This window comes from Diaphorina citri, unplaced genomic scaffold (genome assembly GCF_000475195.1).
Source record: "Diaphorina citri unplaced genomic scaffold, Diaci psyllid genome assembly version 1.1 scaffold458, whole genome shotgun sequence".
NCBI classification, from domain to species: domain Eukaryota; kingdom Metazoa; phylum Arthropoda; class Insecta; order Hemiptera; family Psyllidae; genus Diaphorina; species Diaphorina citri.
In genome coordinates, this window is record NW_007377893.1 from 152,155 (window position 1) to 175,362 (window position 23,208).

The window sequence follows — 23,208 nt, forward strand, 5'->3', positions numbered from 1 at the left end:
CTAATTGAGTGGTCCGGTGCCAGACTTGCCTAACCCACAAATTTGAAAATTTCGAGCTACCTCCATTAGGAGGAAGTACTAAAAAAGATAATTACTCACTCTCGAATAAATTGGAATAAGTGGTATTCCGGTTTTGATTATTTTTCTTGTTTTATTTGACGTGTACGTCACATGTATAATTTACCGTGTGAGTCAGATAACATAAGATTACTTCACACAAAACCCCGAGTATTCAAGCTTTGATGGAGAGAACACTTTATATTTGATGAGAAAATTATAAAAAGGCAACATTAGGAGCTTCAATTGTTTAACATAGCCAGCCTAGTTAGCTTAGTTGGTAGTGCGTCTGCCTTGTAAGCACTAGGCCGCGGGTTCGATTCCCGCCCGGGGCGGATTTTATCAGCCTAGTTAGCTTAGTTGGTAGCGCGTCTGCCTTGTAAAGCGCTAGGCCGCGGGTTTGATTCCCGCCCGGGGCGGATTTTATCCTGATGGGATAATGTTCGTTCTCGGAACGGCTGGCTTTCTCCTATCCTGTCTTCCTTCTCTCTCCGATTTCGGGACGATAAGACCATAGCGTTTACAGTTCCCTCTGTCAAACTCTTAAAAAAAAATCTTCGATTTCGGGACGATAAGACCATAGCAGTTAAAGTTCCCACTGTCAAACCTTAAAAAAAAAAAAGTTTAACATGCACTTCTTGTATTGTGTTGGAAAACTTGGTAATAAGTATAACAGAACAGTATTTGCCAAAATATCAACGATTCAAATTTCTTCACACCACCTCATTACTCAATAGACTTATGTACTTACCTAGAAAGTAAAAAAAAAAAAAAAAAAAAAAAAAAAAAAAAATTCCTCATTACTCAATAGACTTATGTACTTACCTAAAAAAAAAAAAAAAAAAAAAAAAAAGAACAACAGTACTTTCTATTATACCTCAAAGGTAAAAAGTGAAAAATTGTACGTACGAAAATTTTGATCGAAAATAAAAGTGCCCCATTGTGGTTCATATGCGTTTTTGAAATCTCTTAGAATAATAGTTATGACTAGACATTCCAAGAGCAAAGTGAGCTATGTTGGGGAAATGGGGATACATCAGAAAATTCAGAAATGTCCAACAGGGTATTTTTATTCTTCCATTAAATCAATTAATATTTTTGCATCAATGAATATCTTTTCCCTTGCTAAAGAAATAGCAAAGGTTGAGTGCGCAGGGCATCCACTTGTAAAATTTGTAGCCAAAAACAAATGTCAGACGTCAGACCAAAGCAATCACCCTAGTTAGGGCTGATTGAGAGGCTGACGAAAAACGGCGACCCCGTCTGTACACGGAAAAAGGCGAAGAAGAAGAAGAAGATTTCAACTGAACTCCAATACAAAAGACTGGGACATTTTGAATAAACCATTTTGTAAATTTGTAATGGATGAAACTGTTGGAGTAAGTAATTTCAACTTTTTTCATCCATATATCCATCCCAAAGGTGAACTTTGAAAGGAAATTCAATTTAGAGTACTAAAATGAGATGAAATACTTCGTTCGTGATCGTTTCAATGGACCAAATCAGGATCGTTCGTAAAGGGACTTGAAATTTCTCAGGTAATAATAAATATCTTAAAACTACTAACATTTACGGTATTTGGTAGATATTAAGTATAATATTAGTACGAAGACGTATTATAATTATTTGTTGGGTAAATTGGGGACAGAAGAAACAACAAAACATTAAAAACATATAAATAATCAAAATCTAAAAACAGGATTTTTTTTATTGTTCCTCTGTGTTGATAGAAGAACTTTCATTTCAGAGTCATTATCTCATTACAGATTAAGATTTCACTCATGTCACCGTGGGTCTATGAGAAAATGAAATAATTCCAAACCCAACTTAATGACATTTCAAGCTTCGGTTCAGTTCAGTGGTTTTTTACTTCCAGTTTGAAATAGAATAATAGCACTCATTACAAGTTAGAATGTTTTTTGCTTGGATAGGTAGGTGTAGGTACGTACCTATACGTATATTAAATGTATTATCATGCTTCATATTTCATAACCATTTTCTGCTCCAATTGTCTACTAAATTAATATATTTTGCACATTTTTTTCTAAAACTTTAAAAGTAGATTTGTTTAATTTTAAATCCCAGTACCTATAATTATGTATCTAATTAAAATTTGAAATTAAAACTTTTGATATCCGAAACAAATTTCAATTAAGAAAATGGCACCGTTTCCTAAATTATTAGGTATTGCGATGCGACTTCTTTTCTCCTAAACATTTCTGAACAGGAGTTTAAACTCATAAAATAAAAGGACACCTCAATTAAAATAATAAAATTATCTTATACACACAGTTTACACAAATAGGTAAAATATCATAATATTAAATTACACGTAAAATACTAAAACATACAAAAGTAAGAGAGAGAAAAAAAAGGTGATATAAATAGTATCTAGATTTAGATAGGTAAAATGGACCAGAAGTTGTGGACTCATTCAAAATGAACAATCAATAACTATTTTTATTAGGGACATTAACTATGGGTCATATTTCTGTTACAGTTGAGTCCAATTTTGCTATCTTTGAATTTTTGCAGTCCAGAGTGAATTTCATAGAATGTAGTTCTAGAAATCCACATCGATATGATCTAACATCCGCCAAACTCTCTGTCTCTTACGTAAACCATATTGGCCTCAGCCGAATTTGAGAAAGACTGAGGCTTATCTTTTCCCTTTCTATTACCCTAAAGTTGTATTGCTGGCCTCTCTTTTTTCCCATAACTAGGTCTCAGTGTTTCACTGGTATGCCTTACCTATTTCCTATCAATACAACACCCAAAGCACTTCCCAGTTATCTCATTCAACTCATGTAGTCAAAGTGATAAACTCCCCAAGTACAAAGTGATATTACCAGATAAGAAGATATGTATGGTGGGAGAGGTAATCTACTTGGTAACCTTCTCTCTTTCTACTTCATTCTCTTCCTTTTTCAACTCACAATATTGACTCTATATCCAATCCCTGTCTTTGAAACTTTGTTATTTTACTGATTGATTATCCTTCTAAGTTTTCCTCATACATACTTGGGGCTTGTTGTAACCCAATCCCATTACCTACTCCTTCATAAGTTATCACTCATATTTTGTGATGTGACCTATTAGGGATAAGAATGCTTAGGCATTACATTGTGTCCACGCAAATCAATTGTAGAGTGAAAAATAATAAAAACCTCGACAGGTTTGTAAGAAATAGTAAAAAATATTGACGGGTTTAATATGTGCCTACCAACTATAAATATTTCAAAATCAAATTAGGCGTACAAAAAATCATGTTCAGTTTGTGTGTTGGTCTTGTGGGATCCAAGTGTTCTATCTCCAACTCCAAGCGGATTCAGGACTGGTAGCACCTCTTCCTTCACAGGATATGTACACTATAGGGGTTGGTGGGGTAGGATGTGACGGGGAGAGGGGGACTTGCACCTTGGTCTTGTGGGATCCAAGTGTTCTATCTCCAACTCCAAGCGGATTCAGGACTCTCCAGGACTGGTAGCACCTCTTCCTTCACAGGATATGTACACTATAGGGGTTGGTGGGGTAGGATGTGACGGGGAGAGGGGGACTTGCACCATATTGCACTGGCGGGGGCTTGCACCAGGGACATCAGGATCCTCTCTAGTCTCTACACACCTGGGAACAAGAAAACAGAAGAGAAAGTCAGAAAAAGTTGTAACATCTACAATTCTTCGTACACTAACGAACTAAAATAATAATAAAAAAAAAAAAAGTTCAAGTACATTAATTTACATACAGTAAGTAAGTTCCTCAATACAGTTGACTGACACTTCAAGACTAAGTTCTTTAATATCCTTACAGTACAAATATGATAAATGAATTTAATAGGTGCAATTTATACATAAAAATTAAAGGGACATAGGGGCTCCTCAGTAGAAGTAGGTATGACGTCTATGTATATGTAAATTCTGTGACCGTCAGATTGATCCTGGAATTTCAATTTCTAAACCCAATGAATAAATTGAAGCATCATTTCTATCTAAGGAGATGTATCACTAATATTGACTTTGCCATAATAATCATGAAATACATTAATACACTGGCCCTGCTGGTCGACCAGATAGGATTGGACAGCCCAATACGTAAGAAATTTAATGATGAAGTACCCCTCTTGTAACATCAACAAAATTAGTTTGTTTCACGTATATTTTTGACGTCTTAACACTCTCAACTAGTCTTAATAAGGGTGGTGTAAAAAGTAAGTAATTTTAAATGTGTAATGTGTATTATGTTAACAATAATATGATTACTTGTCAAAAATAATTTCATTTCTTGATGAAAAACATCTCACCGTTTTTCTCGTGGGTGTACAGTAGTACATTGGATGGCAAATAACTTGACCGCAAATTCTTGGAATAAACTGATTTGATCTCGAGTGAAAAGTCCGAGTTTCGTAGAATTCTGATGTAGGTGGAATCCTGAATCCCATCATATCTTATAATTGGACAGTTTATTGGAAGTTGTCTCGTCGTCAATATTACGCATATTACATACTTGTGTATTTCACGCCATGATTCACAGCAATACCATGTTTTACTGTTGTCAGTATTCTTTTCTAATAGTAGACTAACACAGTAATACTACACTCAATATTTGCTCGTCAGTTTTCATTGCTAAACTGACCGGCCTGGACCTATCCGTCTTCTGTCTAACCTAGCCTTTATCATCTCTACAGCAACACGGGTCAATCTTAAAGCACGAAGTTAATCTCAAGTCCCTGGTCCAAAGATTGTCTATGCCTACCTTATATCTAACCATGACAATACTGAATCAAAACACAACTCCACGTTGCGACCGCACTAAATCCATGTAGGTATTTTCAGTCCGCGAATTCAGAATTGACCAATAGAAATTCAGCCTAGGACAAATAGAACTCTGTCGACCAATAGGAGCTTAGCACGAGAGCTCGCTGTGTACTTTGTGCACCTGTGTAGTATGTCATCAGTAAAAGCCATCATAAGTCATCAGTTCTGCTTTATCGTGAGAACAATACAGCTTCGAACACATTAGGCCCATTCACACAATATCCGTATCATAGAGTCCGCTGGAAATTTGATATCTAAGACCAAATTTACTTTCACTGCTCTATGTCTCATATAATTCATAAGGAGAACAGAAAGCAATATCTCGTCAAAAAATCCCTTTTTTTTCTCTGGAAAAAGAGTAAAAATTCAGGCCTTCCCATAAGGTAGGTGTATTATTCTTTCCTCATGAAGATTTAAACCGACCATTATGTTGGCAGCAAAAGGATGAACGAAAGAAAATGGTCTGGGACGTTTTTCCACCTCGTCCCTCTACTTTTAGGCCGCTTCTTGGCTACCTCTATGTTTGAGTTTTATAATGATTTTTCTCAGTCCGAAATTGAATTTCCGGAGGAATCGTACATAAAATCCATCATTTCCCCGATATTTTTTCCCCTCGTATTTCTTTTCACTTTATATTAGGTATAAGAACCTCGTTTATTTCCAATAATTCCTCCACCAGGATTGACTTTTTACGAATCTGTTTCCAATAATTCCTCCACCAGGATTGACTTTTTACGAATCTGTTTTCGTCTTCAATTTGTGTATCTTGTTATTTTGTTATTTTATTCAATTTGTCTTTTCTTCGCGCTCGTGTTTTCAGACGGAGAAAAATGTCTCATATTCTTCTAATAATGTTAGTTTACTTGGTTCCATCAATTTTTCAGTGTCGACGTGGATATAGAATCATTTTGGTCTGGTATTGTGTTAGCTCGAAGTAGAGCATTCCAGATGGAACAGAGATAACAAGGAATTAGTTATCAAATAAAGCAGGGTGATGGGCAGGATTTGAAAATGAAAAGTCTTCCAAAACTTTCTGGACTGCTACTGTGACGAACTGCTTAAGGTAGAAGAAACACACTACCATCACGTCACGTGAATTCATGGAGAGTCAGAAAGATGTATGTAGTTCAAAGTTTTCCGTAATATCGTAGGTAATCTCGTTCAGGACAGCCATCACGACGTGACGTGATGGTAGTGTGTTTCTACATTTAGCCACATTCCTTTTCATGATTTCACGCCACTCATTATCACGTGATTCTAAAAAAAAAATATAAGGTTTCAAGTTGGTAATCTCTCCCCCCATTCCACCAACTGTCTTAAATATCTTCAATTCCATCTTATTAATCAGTTTACAGGACATTCGAAAGAAAAAAAAATCGTGTGAAACTTACGAGAAGAGGCAACAGGTTTTTACAGAGAGAAAAGTCCTTAATTTTCATAGATCTCAAGGTCGAATCTTGACGGATCTCTCATGATGTCTTGAAGTGTCTTATCCGGTTTAAATCTTATTGCTAACCTAACCTAAATGTCCTGTCTCCTTTTCCTACCAATCCGAACTGAAGGATTGTATTGGCCTTCTTTGTGGGTCTAGGTATAGGTAACTCCCAAAAAATCTTAATAATATCAAACTTTACAATAATATTGAGTAGATGATTAAACACAGAAATTCGTTATTAAAAAAAGCAGAAAAATGTTCAAAGTTTTCCGTAATATCGTAGGTAATCTCGTTCAGGACAGCCATCACGACGTGACATGATGGTAGTGTGTTTCTACATTTAGCCACATTCCTTTTCATGATTTCACGCCACTCATTATCACGTGATTCTAAAAAAAATATAAGGTTTCAAGTTGGTAATCTCTCCCCCCATTCCACCAACTGTCTTAAATATCTTCAATTCCATCTTATTAATCAGTCTGGTGATATTATTTAGACCCTCCCCTCTCCCCCGCTCATCTCTATTAAGGATTTAAGGAACACTCCTTGCCATATCCTGTCTAGGGTTTCACCCCACAATTATCTTCCACTATCTATCCCTCATATTATCCGGGTCCAGATTCCATCTCACTTGAGTGTCTGTTGATCCTGAGAGCTGACGGAGCGCCAAAAGCTTCGGTTCTGCAGTGTTTACCAAGTACATAACTACTTTTTTGCTGTTTGGAAGACATTTGTTGTAGTTTGTGTGTCTAAAGAATTCATTACAGAAGTAGCACTTCTTTTCTGGTATGAGTTTGAATTCTTGTAAAGTTACCTGCAAAAATGACATTTCCTGTTGATCCCTTCTTACCAAGATTTCCAAACCGAAGGAGACTAATTTTGAACTCAAGCAGAACAAGCGTTTTGTTTTGAAGTGTGCAGCAAAGAATGAGAACAATAAGAGCGATAGAAATCATGTTTTGTAATCGTGATGACATTTCGGAATCAAATGAAAGTGATCAACTGATCCCGGTTGAACCTTCAAATGAATGTCCTCTTTCATGGATAGCATGGGTCTTCTCTCCACCTTTGTTCTTTGAAACAATTGACGATTTCACGATCTGATTTTTCTGCTTTTTTTAATAACGAATTTCTGTGTTTAATCATCTACTCAATATTATTGTAAAGTTTGATATTATTAAGATTTTTTGGGAGTTACCTAATATTCGTGATGACATTTCGGAATCAAATGAAAGTGATCAACTGATCCCGGTTGAACCTTCAAATGAATGTCCTCTTTCATGGATAGCATGAGTCTTCTCTCCACCTTTATTCTTTGAAACAATTGACGATTTCACGATCTGATTTTTCTGCTTTTTTTTAATAACGAATTTCTGTGTTTAATCATCTACTCAATATTATTGTAAAGTTTGATATTATTAAGATTTTTTGGGAGTTACCTAGTCAAAACACAACTCCACGTTGCGACCGCACTAAATCAATGCAGGTATTTTCAGTCCGCGAATTCAGAATTGACCAATAGAAATTCAGCCTAGGACAAATAGAACTCTGTCGACCAATAGGAGCTTAGCAGTTTTGCTGAGTCCAAATGTATCAGCCAATATATCAATGGACTCATGCAGCTTAAGTTTCCTCAATGTAATAAAAAAATCAAGAATTCAAGAAAAGTGGAAATTAATCTTTATTAGGTAGGTACCAAAAAAAACTTTATGTTATCACAGACATAAAGAAAGTAAAAAAATGATAAAACTGTAATGTAAACATAACAAACAAAGACAAACATTCTAAAAACCTCGCTTCGATTCGACCACTTTTCAAACTCAGAAGAGGTTTCTTAGAACTGAAATTACTCCATTATCCTGACCGTTTTTGAGATATTTATAGATTCAGAAAAAAAGTTCAAGAATCGCAGTTTCAAATGAATTATAGAACGTTCAAAGGTTCATCTTCTTATTAAATAGAAAAATCAAAGAAAATGGCCAAATTTTGGTTGACAAGCATATGAAGTTCTCAGCGATGACCCGTGTGACGTCACAGGCGCGCGCGAAAAATTCAAATTTTGGACGTAGAAACTTTTTTCAAAGTCATTTTTCTCCGAAACTAAAAGGTTTAGAGAAAAACTAAAGAACACGTGTCTAATGATTTTTCTTCATCTTTCCAACGAATCTAATATCTCAAACACTGAAACTACCTCATTTCCTTTGTGAAAGTTTTCTTTATACTTTTCTTTGAGGTGGTTTATCTTTAGATTTCCTCAAATTTCAACTTCCTTCTAATCCACCAATGAAATTATTTTGCTTACCATTTTGGTGTCATTGTATTCATTCGTTATTCAACAGATTTAACTCGGCGGTTTGCAGTACGGCCAGATGGTCTGTATCAAAAAATACAAAAAATATGGAACAAGTATTCACAGTAACACACAAAAAATACAAATTCAACAAAAAGTAAAAGAAAAAATTAGAAAGTTCTTCTTGTACATACGTTCATTGCGTTTTCCGTTTTATCAGTAGGACAAACCGAAGAAAACAGTGCACTTCACGCAGTATAATCAGGTGATAGAAGTTTAGTGTTTCACCTAAAAGTCACCCGAGAAGTTCATTGATGAAAGTTTGAAAGTTTTCTCAACAAGTCCAAATAGAAAATAGTTTAATCATGTCTACTCCAGCAGCCTCAGCCCCAGAGCTGAGCTCACTCTTTGATAAGAACAGGTAAGTTAAACAAGATGTTTATGTACATACTGATTCCCTTGTTAAAGAATTGGCAATGGTTGAGTGCAAAGGACATCCACTTGTAAAATTTTGTAGCCAAAACCAAATGTCAGCCCAAAAGCAATCTCCCTAGAGCTGAAGTGTTTTACATAAAAAAAAAAACAATCTCTGCCAAGATATAATCGTTACATACTTAATGATGAATGATGGAATTAAAGAATAAACAATGTTCCTTGTTTCAGAAACTGTGGTCTCCCCCGACTTCTAATCTGCATAATGACACACCTTCGGTAAGTATGAGCTTGTAGATGTCTCTATAATTTGATAAAAGTTTGGTGTAAGTCAGGAAAAGTATTACTTTTTAAGCAAAGTTGTCACAAATTACACTACTAAAAAATGTTGTCACTATTGAGACTCGAACCCTAGTCCGCTGGGTTATGAGTCCAACATTCTACCTTTGAGCTACTGGGGCTGCAGCTGGTTAAAAGTCAGTAACAATTAAACACCTACAAGAAAATGGGCTTAATCATCATGGTAGATTGTAAAATTGTTTAGCCTCTAACTGTAATTTTTTGTTGATGCTTTTATTGTTTAATCGCTTAGCTGTATTGTGTTGCTTGTATTGTTAGATCTCTTGCCTATATTATGTTGCTGTTTCAGGTCCCTCCAAACCACGGGCCACATCACGGTCAGAGTGGTTATCATCATCAGGAGGAGGACACGGGCAATTCCAATCCAGAGCTGGCCAAATATTTGGACCGCTCCTATTGGGAACAGAAGAAGGTAGAATCCACGAGTGAAGGAACCAGAGGTAGAAACAGCGTTCCCCCTGCTTCCGCGCCTGCGCAGAGAGTAAATGAACCCTGATTAATTAGAAAAAAAGCAGAAAAAGTACCTAAATTTAGGTGACAAAAAAAGCTGGGTCATTAGCATTAGTTAGTAAGTAGGTACTGATAATAAAATACAAGAAATGTCAGACGCGTCAGTGTTTTACATAAAAAAAAACCAATCTCTGCCAAGATATAATCGTTACATACTTAATGATGAATGATGGAATTAAAGAATAAACAATGTTCCTTGTTTCAGAAACTGTGGTCTCCCCCGACTTCTAATCTGCATAATGACACACCTTCGGCAATGTTCCTTGTTTCAGAAACTATGGTCTCCCCCGACTTCTAATCTGCATAATGACACACCTTCGGTAAGTATGAGCTTGTATGATGTCTCTATAATTTTATAAAAGTTTGGTGTAAGTCAGGAAAAGTATTACTTTTTAAGCAAAGTTGTCACAAATAACACTACTAAATGTTGTCACTATTGAAACTCGAACCCTAGTCCGCTGGGTTATGAGTCCAACATTCTACCTTTGAGCTACTGGAGCTGCGGCTGGTTAAAAGTCAGTAACAATTAAACACCTACAAGAAAATGTGCTTAATATAACATGGTAGATTGTAAAATTGTTTAGCCTTTAACTGTAATTTTTTGTTGATGCTTTTATTGTTTAATCGCTTAGCTGTATTGTGTTGCTTGTACATTGTAGATTGTAAAATTGTTTAGCCTTTAACTGTAATTTTTTGTTGATGCTTTTATTGTTTAATCGCTTAGCTGTATTGTGTTGCTTGTATTGTTAGATCTCTTGCCTATATTATGTTGCTGTTTCAGGTCCCTCCAAACCACGGGTCACATCACGGTCAGAGTGGTTATCATCATCAAGAGGAGGACACGGGCAATTCCAATCCAGAGCTGGCCAAATATTTGGACCGTTCCTATTGGGAACAGAAGAAGGTAGAATCCACGAGTGAAGGAACCAGAGGTAGAAACAGCGTTCCCCCTGCTTCCGCGCCTGCGCAGAACACACAACACGTGAGTTATGTTGGTTCACCGAATTCTCAAGTCTGGGTTCGATTCCCAGAGTGGAAAAAAAAATTCGTATTTCGATTGATTGCAAACATTTCTACAGGTTACTTGAAGCTTCGTCTGGCTAGGGGACATTAAACAGAGAGTAGACTAGTGAACTGCCAAGCTGTGGGACTATGAACAGGAAGGAGAACAGCTTACCCTATTCAGCCTAGCTAGATGGCAGCTTTTCAAAGGGTTCTCTCTTTTAAAGAATAAGGACAAGTTCTCACGATGGTTGACTGCGGTTCAGTACGAGCCAATTAATCATGGCTAGAGACCATCACCCCGGAGTATGGCAGAAAAGAAAGTTGTCCTTTCTTTATTCTGCTATCACCATTCGGCTACAGCTGAAGCCGCTACAACAACAACAACACACCTTAAAGCTCCAAGCTAACCTGGCTATTAAACGGTAATAACTCCTCTCTCTGCCCCCCTACAGTATGGAACTCATGGCAGCCACTACTCGACTGATCACCACATGAACCACACCAGTGGTGTAACATCACCAGATGAGGCCTCCGACACTGAACTTGACGATTTCATCCGAGCCCTCAAATCACAGGTAATAATAAACATAATGAATGTTTTATTATCATTATTATTAATATTTTATTTTTATATAATATATATATTCTTTACTACAATAATATAACTATATATTTCCATAAGTACTAATGTACTTTTAAGAAGCAACCTCCGTGGCCGAGTGGGTATCACACTAGGCTTGCACGCAGGAGGTCCGGGTTCGATTCCCGGCGGGGTCGAGGTTTTCTTCGGCTCTGTAGTTGGAGTTCGGGGGGCACTAAGCCTTGTGAGTACAATTGAGTAGCTACTTCAGTCTACTAGCGACCAGTGGCGGCATTACCAGTGTAAAAAAGATTGATGAAATATGGAAATTGATCACAAAGGAGGCATTTAGTAATGTTATGATATCCAAAGTTGTGAAAAATCTCTGCTTTATCACAAAGAATTTGTACTTTTAGGAATATGTTATATCTTTTCTTCTACTCTCCGTATTACTTACTTCGTTATATTATTTCTTCTCTGTTTATATTGTCTTGACCCATTTCTTCTTATTGGTGCCATTTCTTTCTTTCAGGTGGAAATATTCGTGAATCGCATGAAATCCAATTCAAGTCGCGGCCGCTCCATTGCTAACGACAGCTCGGTACAGACGCTATTTGTTAATATCACCACCATGCATTCGCGACTGCTCAAGTATATTCAACAGAAAGATGATAAACGAGGTGAAATATGTTTGGTTACTAAATTAATAATTATAGGGAATGTGTTGTTATCTAATACTTATTAAGATTCACTATTATGTCATTTTTCTATCATAGGGAATGTAAAGAGGGCACGGTTAGCCCAGTGGTAACGCGCTTGCTTGCCATGCAGAAGGACCTGGGTTCGAATAGCATCATCGACAAAAAAAAACATATTCCGATTGCAAATATTTCAACGGGTTACTTTCTAACGTGCTCATGTTCACCCAGCACCTAAATGGGAAGTATTGTGTCTCTTCTCGCCCATCTGATGAGAGGCATACTACGGAATGGGCATGCTTCGACACACAGACCACACGAGTCTAATGTTATTTTATTGCTACAAAATAAAAACAGCAGTGAAACACTTATCTTTAAAAAATCTCCCAGTTAACCTTGAGTTAAACGCTATGACCTTGAGTTTAATGCTACCTATTCTCTCCCATCTGCTCCCAGTATACTACGAGGGTTTGCAGGATAAACTGACGCAGGTCAGACCACACGAGTCTAATGTTATTTTATTGCTACGAAATAAAAACGGCAGTGAAACACTTATCTTTAAAAAATCTCCCAGTTACCCTTGAGTTACACGCTATGACCTTGAGTTTAATGCTACCTATTCTCTCCCATCTGCTCCCAGTATACTACGAGGGTTTGCAGGATAAACTGACGCAGGTTAAGGACGCGCGCGCTGCACTGAACGCGCTACGTGAGGAGCATAACGAGAAGTTACGACGCGAGGCGCAAATAGCCGAACGTCAGAAACAAATTCAGATGGCGCACAAACTCGACCTGATGAGAAAGAAGAAGCAGGAGTATCTGCAATACCAGAGGAATCTGGCCCTGCAGAAAATACAGGAACAGGAGTATGAGATGCAGAGGCGACAGGAACAGCAGAAACAATACTACATGCAGAATAACGTAGCAGGGTGAGTAGAGTATAACGAGAAGTTACGACGCGAGGCGGCAATAGCCGAACGTCAGAAACAAATCCAGATGGCGCACAAACTCGACCTGATGAGAAAGAAGAAGCAGGAGTATCTGCAATACCAGAGGAATCTGGCCCTGCAAAAAATACAGGAACAGGAGTATGAGATGCAGAGGCGACAGGAACAGCAGAAACAATACTACATGCAGAATAACGTAGCAGGGTGAGTATAGAAAATACAGGAACAGGAGTATGAGATGCAGAGGCGACAGGAACAGCAGAAACAATACTACATGCAGAATAACGTAGCAGGGTGAGTATAGAAAATACAGGAACAGGAGTACGAGATGCAGAGGCGACAGGAACAGCAGAAACAATACTACATGCAGAATAACGTAGCAGGGTGAGTATAGAAAATACAGGAACAGGAGTATGAGATGCAGAGGCGACAGGAACAGCAGAAACAATACTATATGCAGAATAACGTAGCAGGGTGAGTATAGAAAATACAGGAACAGGAGTATGAGATGCAGAGGCGACAGGAACAGCAGAAACAATACTACATGCAGAATAACGTAGCGGTTAAGAAGAAGAAAGGAATGTGTTCTAACTCTTACTAAGAGAGATTAAAAAAAAAGGTTTGATAGAGGGAACTTGTAACAACGGAGGTCTTATCGTAATAAAATTGAAGAGAGTAATGGGACAAGATAGGAGAAAATCAGCCCTACCAAGAACGAACCTAATCTGTATTGTTTTGTACAATGCTTATGGTACCTGAGATCAATCAATGTGATTTCTCAATTATTTAGCCTTAAGATACTATGTTTGTTACTTACAATTACACTATGTCAATATTTTACGAAACAATAACGAAAAAGCACGTATATCGGTAACATTTAACACTAAAACACTTAAATGTTACCGATATACGTGCTTTTTCGTTAGTGTTTCGTAAAATATTGACATAGTGTAATTGTAAGTAACAAACATGGTATCTTAAGGCTAAATAATTGAGAAATCACATTGATTGACTTAATCTGTTTAGTAGAACGTTCGCCCCAGGCAGGAACCGAAACCACGACACAGTGCTTACACCTTCCCAGCTACATAGGCTGGCTGGCTGGCTGGCTGGCTTAGTTCGAAGTTTCAACTCGATTTTGGATTTATTCGTCTGTTTGTCCTCTCCTTATGAAAGGTTTTTAAAAGTCATCTTTCTTGACCTCTGTTTTGTGTCGTTTTCCAGGTTCTTTGACACCGGAGTTCCCACAGGCCCCCCCGGGCCCCCACCTCAATATTCCCAGCAGCCCCCCACCTACCATCAGGCCTACAATATGTTGCCCCCTGGGGCTCCGGGCTCCGAACTTTGGGCCCCTGATACCAAACCCCTCATGAATCCAAACATGTTGTCCATGAATCAGGGTCCTCCATCTATGAATCAAGGGCCGCCCTCTATGAATCAAGGGCCACCTTCTATGAATCAAGGGCCGATGAACCAGGGCCCTCCATCCATGAGTCAAGGCCCTCAATCTCTGAACCCCATGAATCAAGGCCCCCCACCCATCGGACAAATGGGTCACCCAATGCAACACCCACCGCAGGCTATCGGCCCCATGGGGTCTGGTCTGGGAATAGGCCCGAATAACCCATCCGGGCCCATGAACCCCGGGGCTGCCCAAATGACCCCATCTGGCCCAATGAATCCTCGGGCCCCCCTGATACCTCAGCAGCCATTCCAGCCCCCTCAACAGTCAGGTACTAACTCAAATACATCACTCAATAGTTCCATGTCCCAACATAACACTTCTATGCCTCAACATAACACTTCTATGCCTCAACATAACACTTCTATGCCTCAACATAACACTTCTATGCCCCAACATAACACTTCTATGCCCCAGCATAACACTTCTATACAACACCATCCCCCATCAGATGTTAAACAGGAAGACAATACTGCTGAACTGATTAGCTTTGATTAGGAGAAGTATTTGCTGGATTTTTTCGATACTGCTAAATAGCAAGTCCTATTCTGTGTTGTTAATAATACACTATGCTAAATAATACCTATAGTATTTTATACCTACCGAGATTTTGAACTAAAGAACGACTCATGTGAAAGTTATTCTGGTTTTCTGATCCTTTCTGAAATTCAACATAGAAAGTTGTGTCTTTTTCTGTTTTATACGTAAGTTTTGAGGAAATGTTAAGAAAGGGGAAAAATCTGGTGTGAACATCACACGACTTTCCTTATCCTATTGAATGATGCTTATTTGGGTGTTCTTCTACCCTAACTTTTACAATGTCTCTAACCGTATAGTCGGTATAGCTGAAAAACGCCAAAAAGCGGTAAAAACATAGGCGGTTCTTGCCTAAATTTTTGGGGGGGCTTGATTTTAAAGGTAGGTACACCTTCAAAATTTTGATTTAGCTTTATGTAAAAAATCTGGTGTGAACATCACACAACTTTCCTTATCCTCTTGAATGATGCTTATTTGAGTATTATTTTACCCTAACTTTTACAATATGTATCTCTAACCGTTTTGTCGCTATAGCTGATAACTGCCAAAAAACGGTCGAAATCCGTCAAAAAGCGGTCAAAATACCGCCAAGCGCAGCACCTATCTCAACTAAACGTTTTCTGTTGCATCCTTGTCACATTTGTGAACTACATACCTTATGTTAACAATAATATGATTACTTGTCAAAAATAATTTCATTTCTTGATGAAAAACATCTCACCGTTTTTCTCGTGGGGTTTTCACATGATAGAATGTGTCAGAACTCAGTACCCATACTATATGTATGGACAGTGGACACTTATGATGCTGGGTAACAAAGAAAACTCTATGAATAAATCACGGAGCCCAACGAATGAGAATGACTCCCATTGAAAAGGTACCTACCTAGAGTTACCTTGCAATAGAATAGACACTACCAATGTTGATACTTGATAGTGTAGGTACAGAATGACCTACGTGGGATGTTGAAAAATATAGGAAAAACATTTCAATACTTTATAAACAGTGAACATAATATGCAGATCTCAATATGCACGGATAGAATATCAGAGGAAGGAGTAGATCAAGAGATAGAAGTTCAAAACCCAAAACAGTGTTTTTGGGGTTGCTTGTCTCGGAATTTGAAAGTCCAAATTTTCAAGGTTTCCTCCAACACATAGTTTGTCTTCCTAGACCTGCATTCGAGTCGACCATCTGGTTAATGTAAATGAAAAGGTTGTCCATTGGCCCCGGTATTATGGTCGAAAGGTTTGAACCAAGTTAAACTGGGCACGGAAAGCAGATACTTGAGTATTGATTTAGGAATCTATTCAATCTACAACAGAGAAATTACTAGAATTCCACACAAGTTCGCGTTCCTATTGATTGTATTGATACTCGCGGGTAGGAACGTCAGAAGGAAAACAATACGAGCTGCCCCCAGGCAATAAGTCTGTCTTGACGAAAATTACCTTTAATTACGTGTTGAAATTTTGAGTTTTTAATATCTCAAATTATCCTCGGTTTGAAATCCAGCACATCTAATAGGTCTCAACCACCTTGCATTGAGAACAACATTGAGACGTGATTTATGGTTAAAAACCAAACATCTAATCAGTGACCAGTTGATAATTTGGTTTGGGGAAGATCAAGTCAAAGATCATCTTCATGGTTTTGCAACCAAGATGACCGAGGTCGAGCCCTGGTCTAGTCAAAAATAGTAACGTTCATATTTGGAGCTTTAGAGTAGGTCTTTTGGTGAAGGTTTGCCGGAAACCTATGAAATAGGTAATTAGTACATAGTTAGTCTCTTGGGAGTAGAGAAGAGGGCGTCAATATTACATCTTCTAAGAACGGAGAACAGCAACAAGAAATTAGAAATACCAAGAAAAAAGGAAAACGGATAATGAACGGATAATTCCTGTAAACTGTCATCCAGCCTTCTGCCTTGTAGCAACCATTGCTGATACACCAGATGACAAGGCATAAGAAAGCGCCGAGCGCCGAAGAAAATCTCTCTGATTTAACAGAAAATTGTTATTACAATGTGACGGTTGAGTTGAGAGTAGGAGATGAAGATCCACAGTATTCCACACCCAATAAAAGAATGTTCAAGTTTATGTACCTATACATATCGGTTGAGAAGCTGCGGGAAATCCATCTGATTACAGCGATTACTCAAACTGAACATAATACGGAGAAGAGAACAAAACCAACCCACTATCTCCAATCTCAGGCCAGCACCTTATCAATATGAATGTCCATTGAGTCAAAATAAACAGTACGGATGATAAGCTAATGCATACAATGAGTGATACAAACTCTGTATTGCAATGCAAACATCGATACAATGCTCCAATTAATGCATTTCAATACGATTGATCATGGAAATCAATTTCCACGATTCTAACAGCGATGAAAGAAATTCGTTGTGCAACAGAATTGTCGCATTCAATACAACTCGAGGACATGATTTTCTTACTATTTTACTATGTAGTTCAAATATTCGATCAGATACGTATCAAGAAACATTAGAATGAAGTTCGAGAAAGGCAATCTGGTATCTATTTTACGTCGTTTCCTTCTAAAAACAATGTCTATTAATGATGAAACTTTTTTTTTAAGAGGTTTGACAGAGGGAACTGTAACTGCTATGATCTTATCGTCCCGAAATCGAAGAGAGAAGGAAGACAGGATAGGACCTATTAACTTATTGGCTCCTTTTCATTACAACCTACTCGTTCTATTGTAGTAATTTATTCACACAGGGTAAAAGTAAAAACTGTTAAAGTAGTTGACAGGTTTTAATACCTACTGACAGGACATAGAAGGGTTCCAGATATTGTTTCTGGGATCCAGGTTATGGTCCAGAAAGCCTAGTTAGCTTGGATTGTAGCGTGCCTGCCCTGTAAGCGCTAGGTTGCGGGTTCGATTCCCGTCCGCGGCGCAATTTATTCTAAACAGATAAGCTTTGTTCTTGGAAGGGCTGGCTTTCTCCTATCGTGTCTTCCTTCTTTTGTTTCTGGCCATCCAGATCTTTGGTTCAGAAAAAAAGCCTTGTTAGCTTGGATTGTACCGTGCCTGCCCTGTAAGCCCTAGGTTGCGGCTTCGATTCCCGTCCGCGGCGCAATTTATTCTAAACAGATAAGCTTTGTTCTTGGAAGGGCTGGCTTTCTCCTATCGTGTCTTCCTTCTTCGTTTTCGGGACAATAAGACCACGTACACGTACAATGCTATTGTCTGGACCCAATAACCGAAACGCTTTCGAGATAGAAAACGATAAATAGACCAATAGACCTACGAAGTAGGTATGTTATATGTTTGAACTATAGGTTTAGCATGTACCTATACATAGGTATATACCTATCTTATGATTTTTTGGACTTGTCGGGTCTATTCTTTGAGCCCCGTTTTAAGCGAACCTTAGCCATACCTACTTAGTTCTACCTATACCTACGTTCTGATTCGAAAAGTCTCCCCACGTTCATTTTTTTTTTTTTTTTTTTTTTTTTTTTTTTAAAAGGGATTGGGATTTTTTTTATCTCTCTTTTTAATGAGAACAAAAATTAAATTTTTCCTTTGCAAATGATTTCACGGGCGGGGCGAAAGGGAAATAAAGAAGATGAAAAACCGGGTCAACCCTTACATGATACAAGATACAAACGAGTAGTTGTATGCCCTGTTAATTTCAGGGTACATTATGTCCTAGGACAAAACAATTTCATGTGTTACACAAGTTTCAAGTAAGGATCACAATTTTTCTCGATTTATTAAGGAATTCCCCAATATGAAGAGAAATGGATAAGGAATTCCCCAATCTAAAGAGAAGTGGATAAAGTAAGTAAATATCATACTGGGAAGGTAAAGGTATGTGTCTATGTGTAGATGTCAACTTCACATCTGGTCGATTGTTGCATCGGTAAAAAAAGTTTTGTTGCATACAACTTCAACCTAAAATCAGTAAAGTCCATACAATGGACCTAAAAACATACTTTTCTACAATAACTTCTTTCGATTTACATCGATGTTCTTGTTTGGCCAGGCAGCACGGCTGTTTTGTTGCTAAACACTAACTTTGAAAGAGTCTTAAAAGCCAAGTTTGAGTTCACTGGCAGCAAACGTTGTCCAAGTTAGCTTGAACAAGAACAGCGATACTTTTATTACATTCCAGTAAATTTGTCAGCAAAAAGTCGACAGCTTTATAGCAAGTTCACAGCTGATAGCCATAGGAACCAAACACAGTTTATCCAGGGTTAAAATAAAGATGAGACTATGTCGAGACAGATAAGTCCTTGCTCGAGTACTGCTAGTAAGATGAACAGATAGCTACACTGTACAATGCAACAAGTGACGTCACAACTTGACTTTCATTTTACCAGGTGTAAAATGAAAATTTCCAAACACATTATGGAACCTGAGAGATGGAATGAGTGTCCGTATCACTGTGGAAAAAACGTATCAATACTGGGTCTTTCTAAAATGGGTTTTGATGACGTTGTTTTGATATTAGATAAACACGTTATTTACTTGGGAATTTTGGTGGTCTAGTTCCTTCTCCTAAAAGGAGATCCCCCCCCCCAAACCCGTAAATTTTCATAACCACTTCAAAGCCGTTTTGGTGTGAAAGACACACCAAAACGGCTGGATACCCGTTCATAAATCAACTTCCGAATTACCAACAATCTTCAAAAACAAGTTACCATAATAGGGAATGTCGAATTTGAATAAAAATAAATTGGATGACAAACATGTGTGAACTTAGCAGATAAAGAATGTTTAGAAAAGGTCTGTGTTACCCTGAAGTACTATACAAATATGACCATATGAAACCATTTTATCGATGTTACTACGTAGTACGTTAGTACGTACATATCTAATTATTTGGTGCTTTGGACTGGATAATGAATTTTTACGATCAACATAGCTGACTGTACCTAATTATCAATTAGGTACATAAAAAATCACTATACAAATATGACCACATGAAACCATTTTATCGATGTAACTACGTAGTACGTTAGTACGTACATATTTAATTATTTGGTGCTTTGGACTGGATAATGAATTTTTACGATCAACATAGCTGACTGTACCTAATTATCAATTAGGTACATAAAAAATATACCAACTTCTTATAATAAGTCCAAGAACCAAAAGTGGATTGAATTCCATCCAGACCTTGGGTATAAATATGGACAATAACTAATAATCAATCTTAATGGGTTTAGTTCTAATCAGATATGAGATTTGTGTGAGATATGGACTCCTAAGGTATTGCAACGTCAGCTACTCCCCAATCTTATCTCAATAGTGTATAATTGTATATAGAGAAGCACATTAAATTTGATGACCCACAAACATGTGGCAGGTTTCATTACGGGATGTTATTTATTTATTTATTACCTATTTAATTTTGAAACTTATGTTCATAAATAGGCTTCTGTCTTCAACTGCCTTTGTTGTTGCTCTCATTTTGTGTTAACAACTTAATCACACTATCAAACCTAACTATTATACCTACTAGGAAAGTTTTAAAAATGGAATAAAGGATCAGGATCAAGAGTAATTATATTAGCGATCAGAGGCAGATGGATCAGGATCAAGAGTAATTATATTAGCAATCAGAGGCAGATATCGGAATGTCGGAATGGGGCACTTGGAGGTTAGACGGGGCACAAAAGTGGGTTATTCAGAAATAGAGATGGAACAAAGATGAAGCATTAAACAAGATCATCCAATGTACAACTGTACATATGTACGTAGACATACACAAAGGCACTCTGTAATCTCGCCAGGCTATACTTAGTCAAAACAAGCAGAGTGTTATCGTTATCACTGTAGTGTTCTAGTCATGATTACTATCATGAGTCATGGGGGAAAGGCCTTGGACCGAACCATCGCTCAGTCCCTCATTGTAATCACTGCAATCAGTTCTCAATTCTCTGTGTGAAAGAACAAAATTTGAACTGAGTGTTGGGTGGTTCTCAAATTATACGTTCTCCCCCCTCGCATAGTATTTACCTTCAGGAGATGATTCGAGTCTGGAAACTCAAACTCATCGAGTGAAATAGAAAGATTTGAATTCATTTTCGTCTGGTTCAATCTGAAGATGTTGTGGAGAGAAAAAAGTCGGAGTTAAGTACCTAATTTGTGAATCATAGTAGTCTAAATTCTCCATTCACGCCACCTAACCGACGCGGAACGACCCAGAAATTCAAGCATAACTTCGAGTTTGTTGGAAGTTGAACTACAGTGTGTTATGTACGGAGTTTGAGTATACCTAGCAACTGCAAGTAACTGCAACAAAAAATAGTACAACTGCAATAGGAACAGCGTTTTCAGACCAACTCGCCACTCAAGTATTCTATCGACCACCGTCACAAGTCATGTCAACAACATCGTTTGAGAACATCTGATTCATGCTGGGATACCTGGTACTCGTCATGTCAGCCTTGCATCGTGCTAGTACTGGGGTTAAACATAATAAATCCACCTGATTGCGAAATCATTATAGGCTTGATTGATCCATCAATTCTAATTATTCCTCTCCAATCTGATTTGAATGAGCCGTGCTGCCTGGCCAAACAAGAACATCGATGTAAATCGAAAGAAGTTATTGTAGAAAAGTATGTTTTTAGGTCCATTGTATGGACCTTACTGATTTTAGGTTGAAGTTGTAAATGAAAAATGATCCCCGTTGAGACATCTCAAACAATATGGGTCATTCTCAATCAGAATTCTGTACCTACCTTAATATCTTGAACTTCAGAAAATGATGATCTATTTATAATTATGTACTTTCAGTTTTGGTCCCTCGCTTCCTCTCAGAAATCAGAGAAAAAAAACTGGTAATCGACCTCATGCCAATCCGCAAATCATCACATCACAATACGTGCTTATTTAAAACAATAGCTACTACATTAGAGTATCTCTTAACAATAGAATTATTATGTACTTTCAGTTTTGGTCCCTCGCTTCCTCTCAAAAATCAGAGAAAGAAAACTGGTAATCAACCTCATGCCAATCCGCAAATCATCACATCACAATACGTGCTTATTTAAAACAATAGCTACTACATTAGAGTATCTCTTAACAATAGATTTTAACGTACATAGGATTTTACACAGTGAAGTTTTATTACATACCGAGCAATAAAACCTACGTGTACTTGACAAGTTGAACAAATTCGCCATTAAATGCTATTACACTAGTGGAGTAATAAAATGTTGAACTTGGCTTTTAATTTCTCACACCACAGCGCTAGTGTGTGGTAGCTTCCCATGAACTAATCGTACACAATAATGATCGATCATTTAAGTTTTAACTACCTATGCTGATCTCGTCCTATGGTGGTTTTCCACAGAGCACAAGGCACATGATTATTTTCTTTACCAAGAAACTGAAGAGTTCTTGGTTTAAAGTTGAATCTGATTCAGGAAATCTGGGGGGTTTTTATCCGAACAGGGTAGTTACTTAGACTAATAATTATTAGGTTTCAGCATTAGCCAGCCTAGTTGGTAGTGCGTCTGCCTTGTAAGCGCTAGGCCGCGGGTTCGATTCCCGCCCGGGGCGGATTTTATCCTGATGGGATCATTAGCCAGCCTAGTTAGCCTAGTTGGTAGTGCGTCTGCCTTGTAAGCGCTAGGCCGCGGGTTCGATTCCCGCCCGGGGCGGATTTTATCCATAACCTCGGAAGTTGCAAGTTTTTTCACCTGATGTGAATTGAAGAATTTCCGAGATGCTCATGAAAATGAGCATAATCTGTCACAAAATATTTCCTGTATCTATGTATCCTAATCCGATTACAACTATGAGGCTGTTCCAGGACATTTGAAGTTCAAAGCTCCTGATACTGGAGGCATACCAAACGGATTAAAACAATCCGGAACAATACCAGGGGGGGCTTGGAGCCAGCAACGTGGTTCGAGAAATCCTCACCTGATCCAACTTATACAAGAGATGTCTAGAATCAGACTACAGAAGAGTTGTCTATTAACCGATCCCCCTATATTTATTTACCCTAAAAACCCGTGTTGTCTGTCGCTCAAAAAAAAACGCGTCTTGTGTAAGTGGGAACACTATCATTTTCATTACATTGCCTA

The 23,208-nt window shown here is 37.8% G+C and overlaps 1 protein-coding gene and 2 long non-coding RNA genes across 3 annotated transcripts; 2 read left to right on the top strand and 1 right to left on the bottom strand.

The window, feature by feature from the left end:
• Positions 1–1,083: 1,083 nt before the first annotated feature.
• LOC103509020 lies at positions 1,084–3,676 on the bottom strand. The gene is made up of 2 exons (XR_541352.3): positions 3,621–3,676; positions 1,084–3,474 (listed from the first exon to the last, which is right to left on the bottom strand). It is a non-coding gene; the product is annotated as an uncharacterized LOC103509020 (long non-coding RNA).
• A 5,560-nt stretch (positions 3,677–9,236) lies between these two features.
• On the top strand, positions 9,237–9,850 carry LOC113467353. Its single transcript, XR_003391459.1, has 2 exons — positions 9,237–9,307; positions 9,678–9,850. It is a non-coding gene; the product is annotated as an uncharacterized LOC113467353 (long non-coding RNA).
• A 287-nt stretch (positions 9,851–10,137) lies between these two features.
• Positions 10,138–15,216, top strand: LOC103509025 (hepatocyte growth factor-regulated tyrosine kinase substrate). Its single transcript, XM_026823471.1, has 7 exons — positions 10,138–10,218; positions 10,680–10,880; positions 11,356–11,478; positions 12,016–12,163; positions 12,822–12,894; positions 13,117–13,332; positions 14,353–15,216. The coding sequence occupies exons 1-7, from the start codon at positions 10,138–10,140 to the stop codon at positions 15,086–15,088; spliced, it is 1,578 nt and encodes a 525-aa protein (XP_026679272.1). The 3' UTR covers positions 15,089–15,216.
• The last annotated feature ends 7,992 nt before the right edge of the window (positions 15,217–23,208 follow it).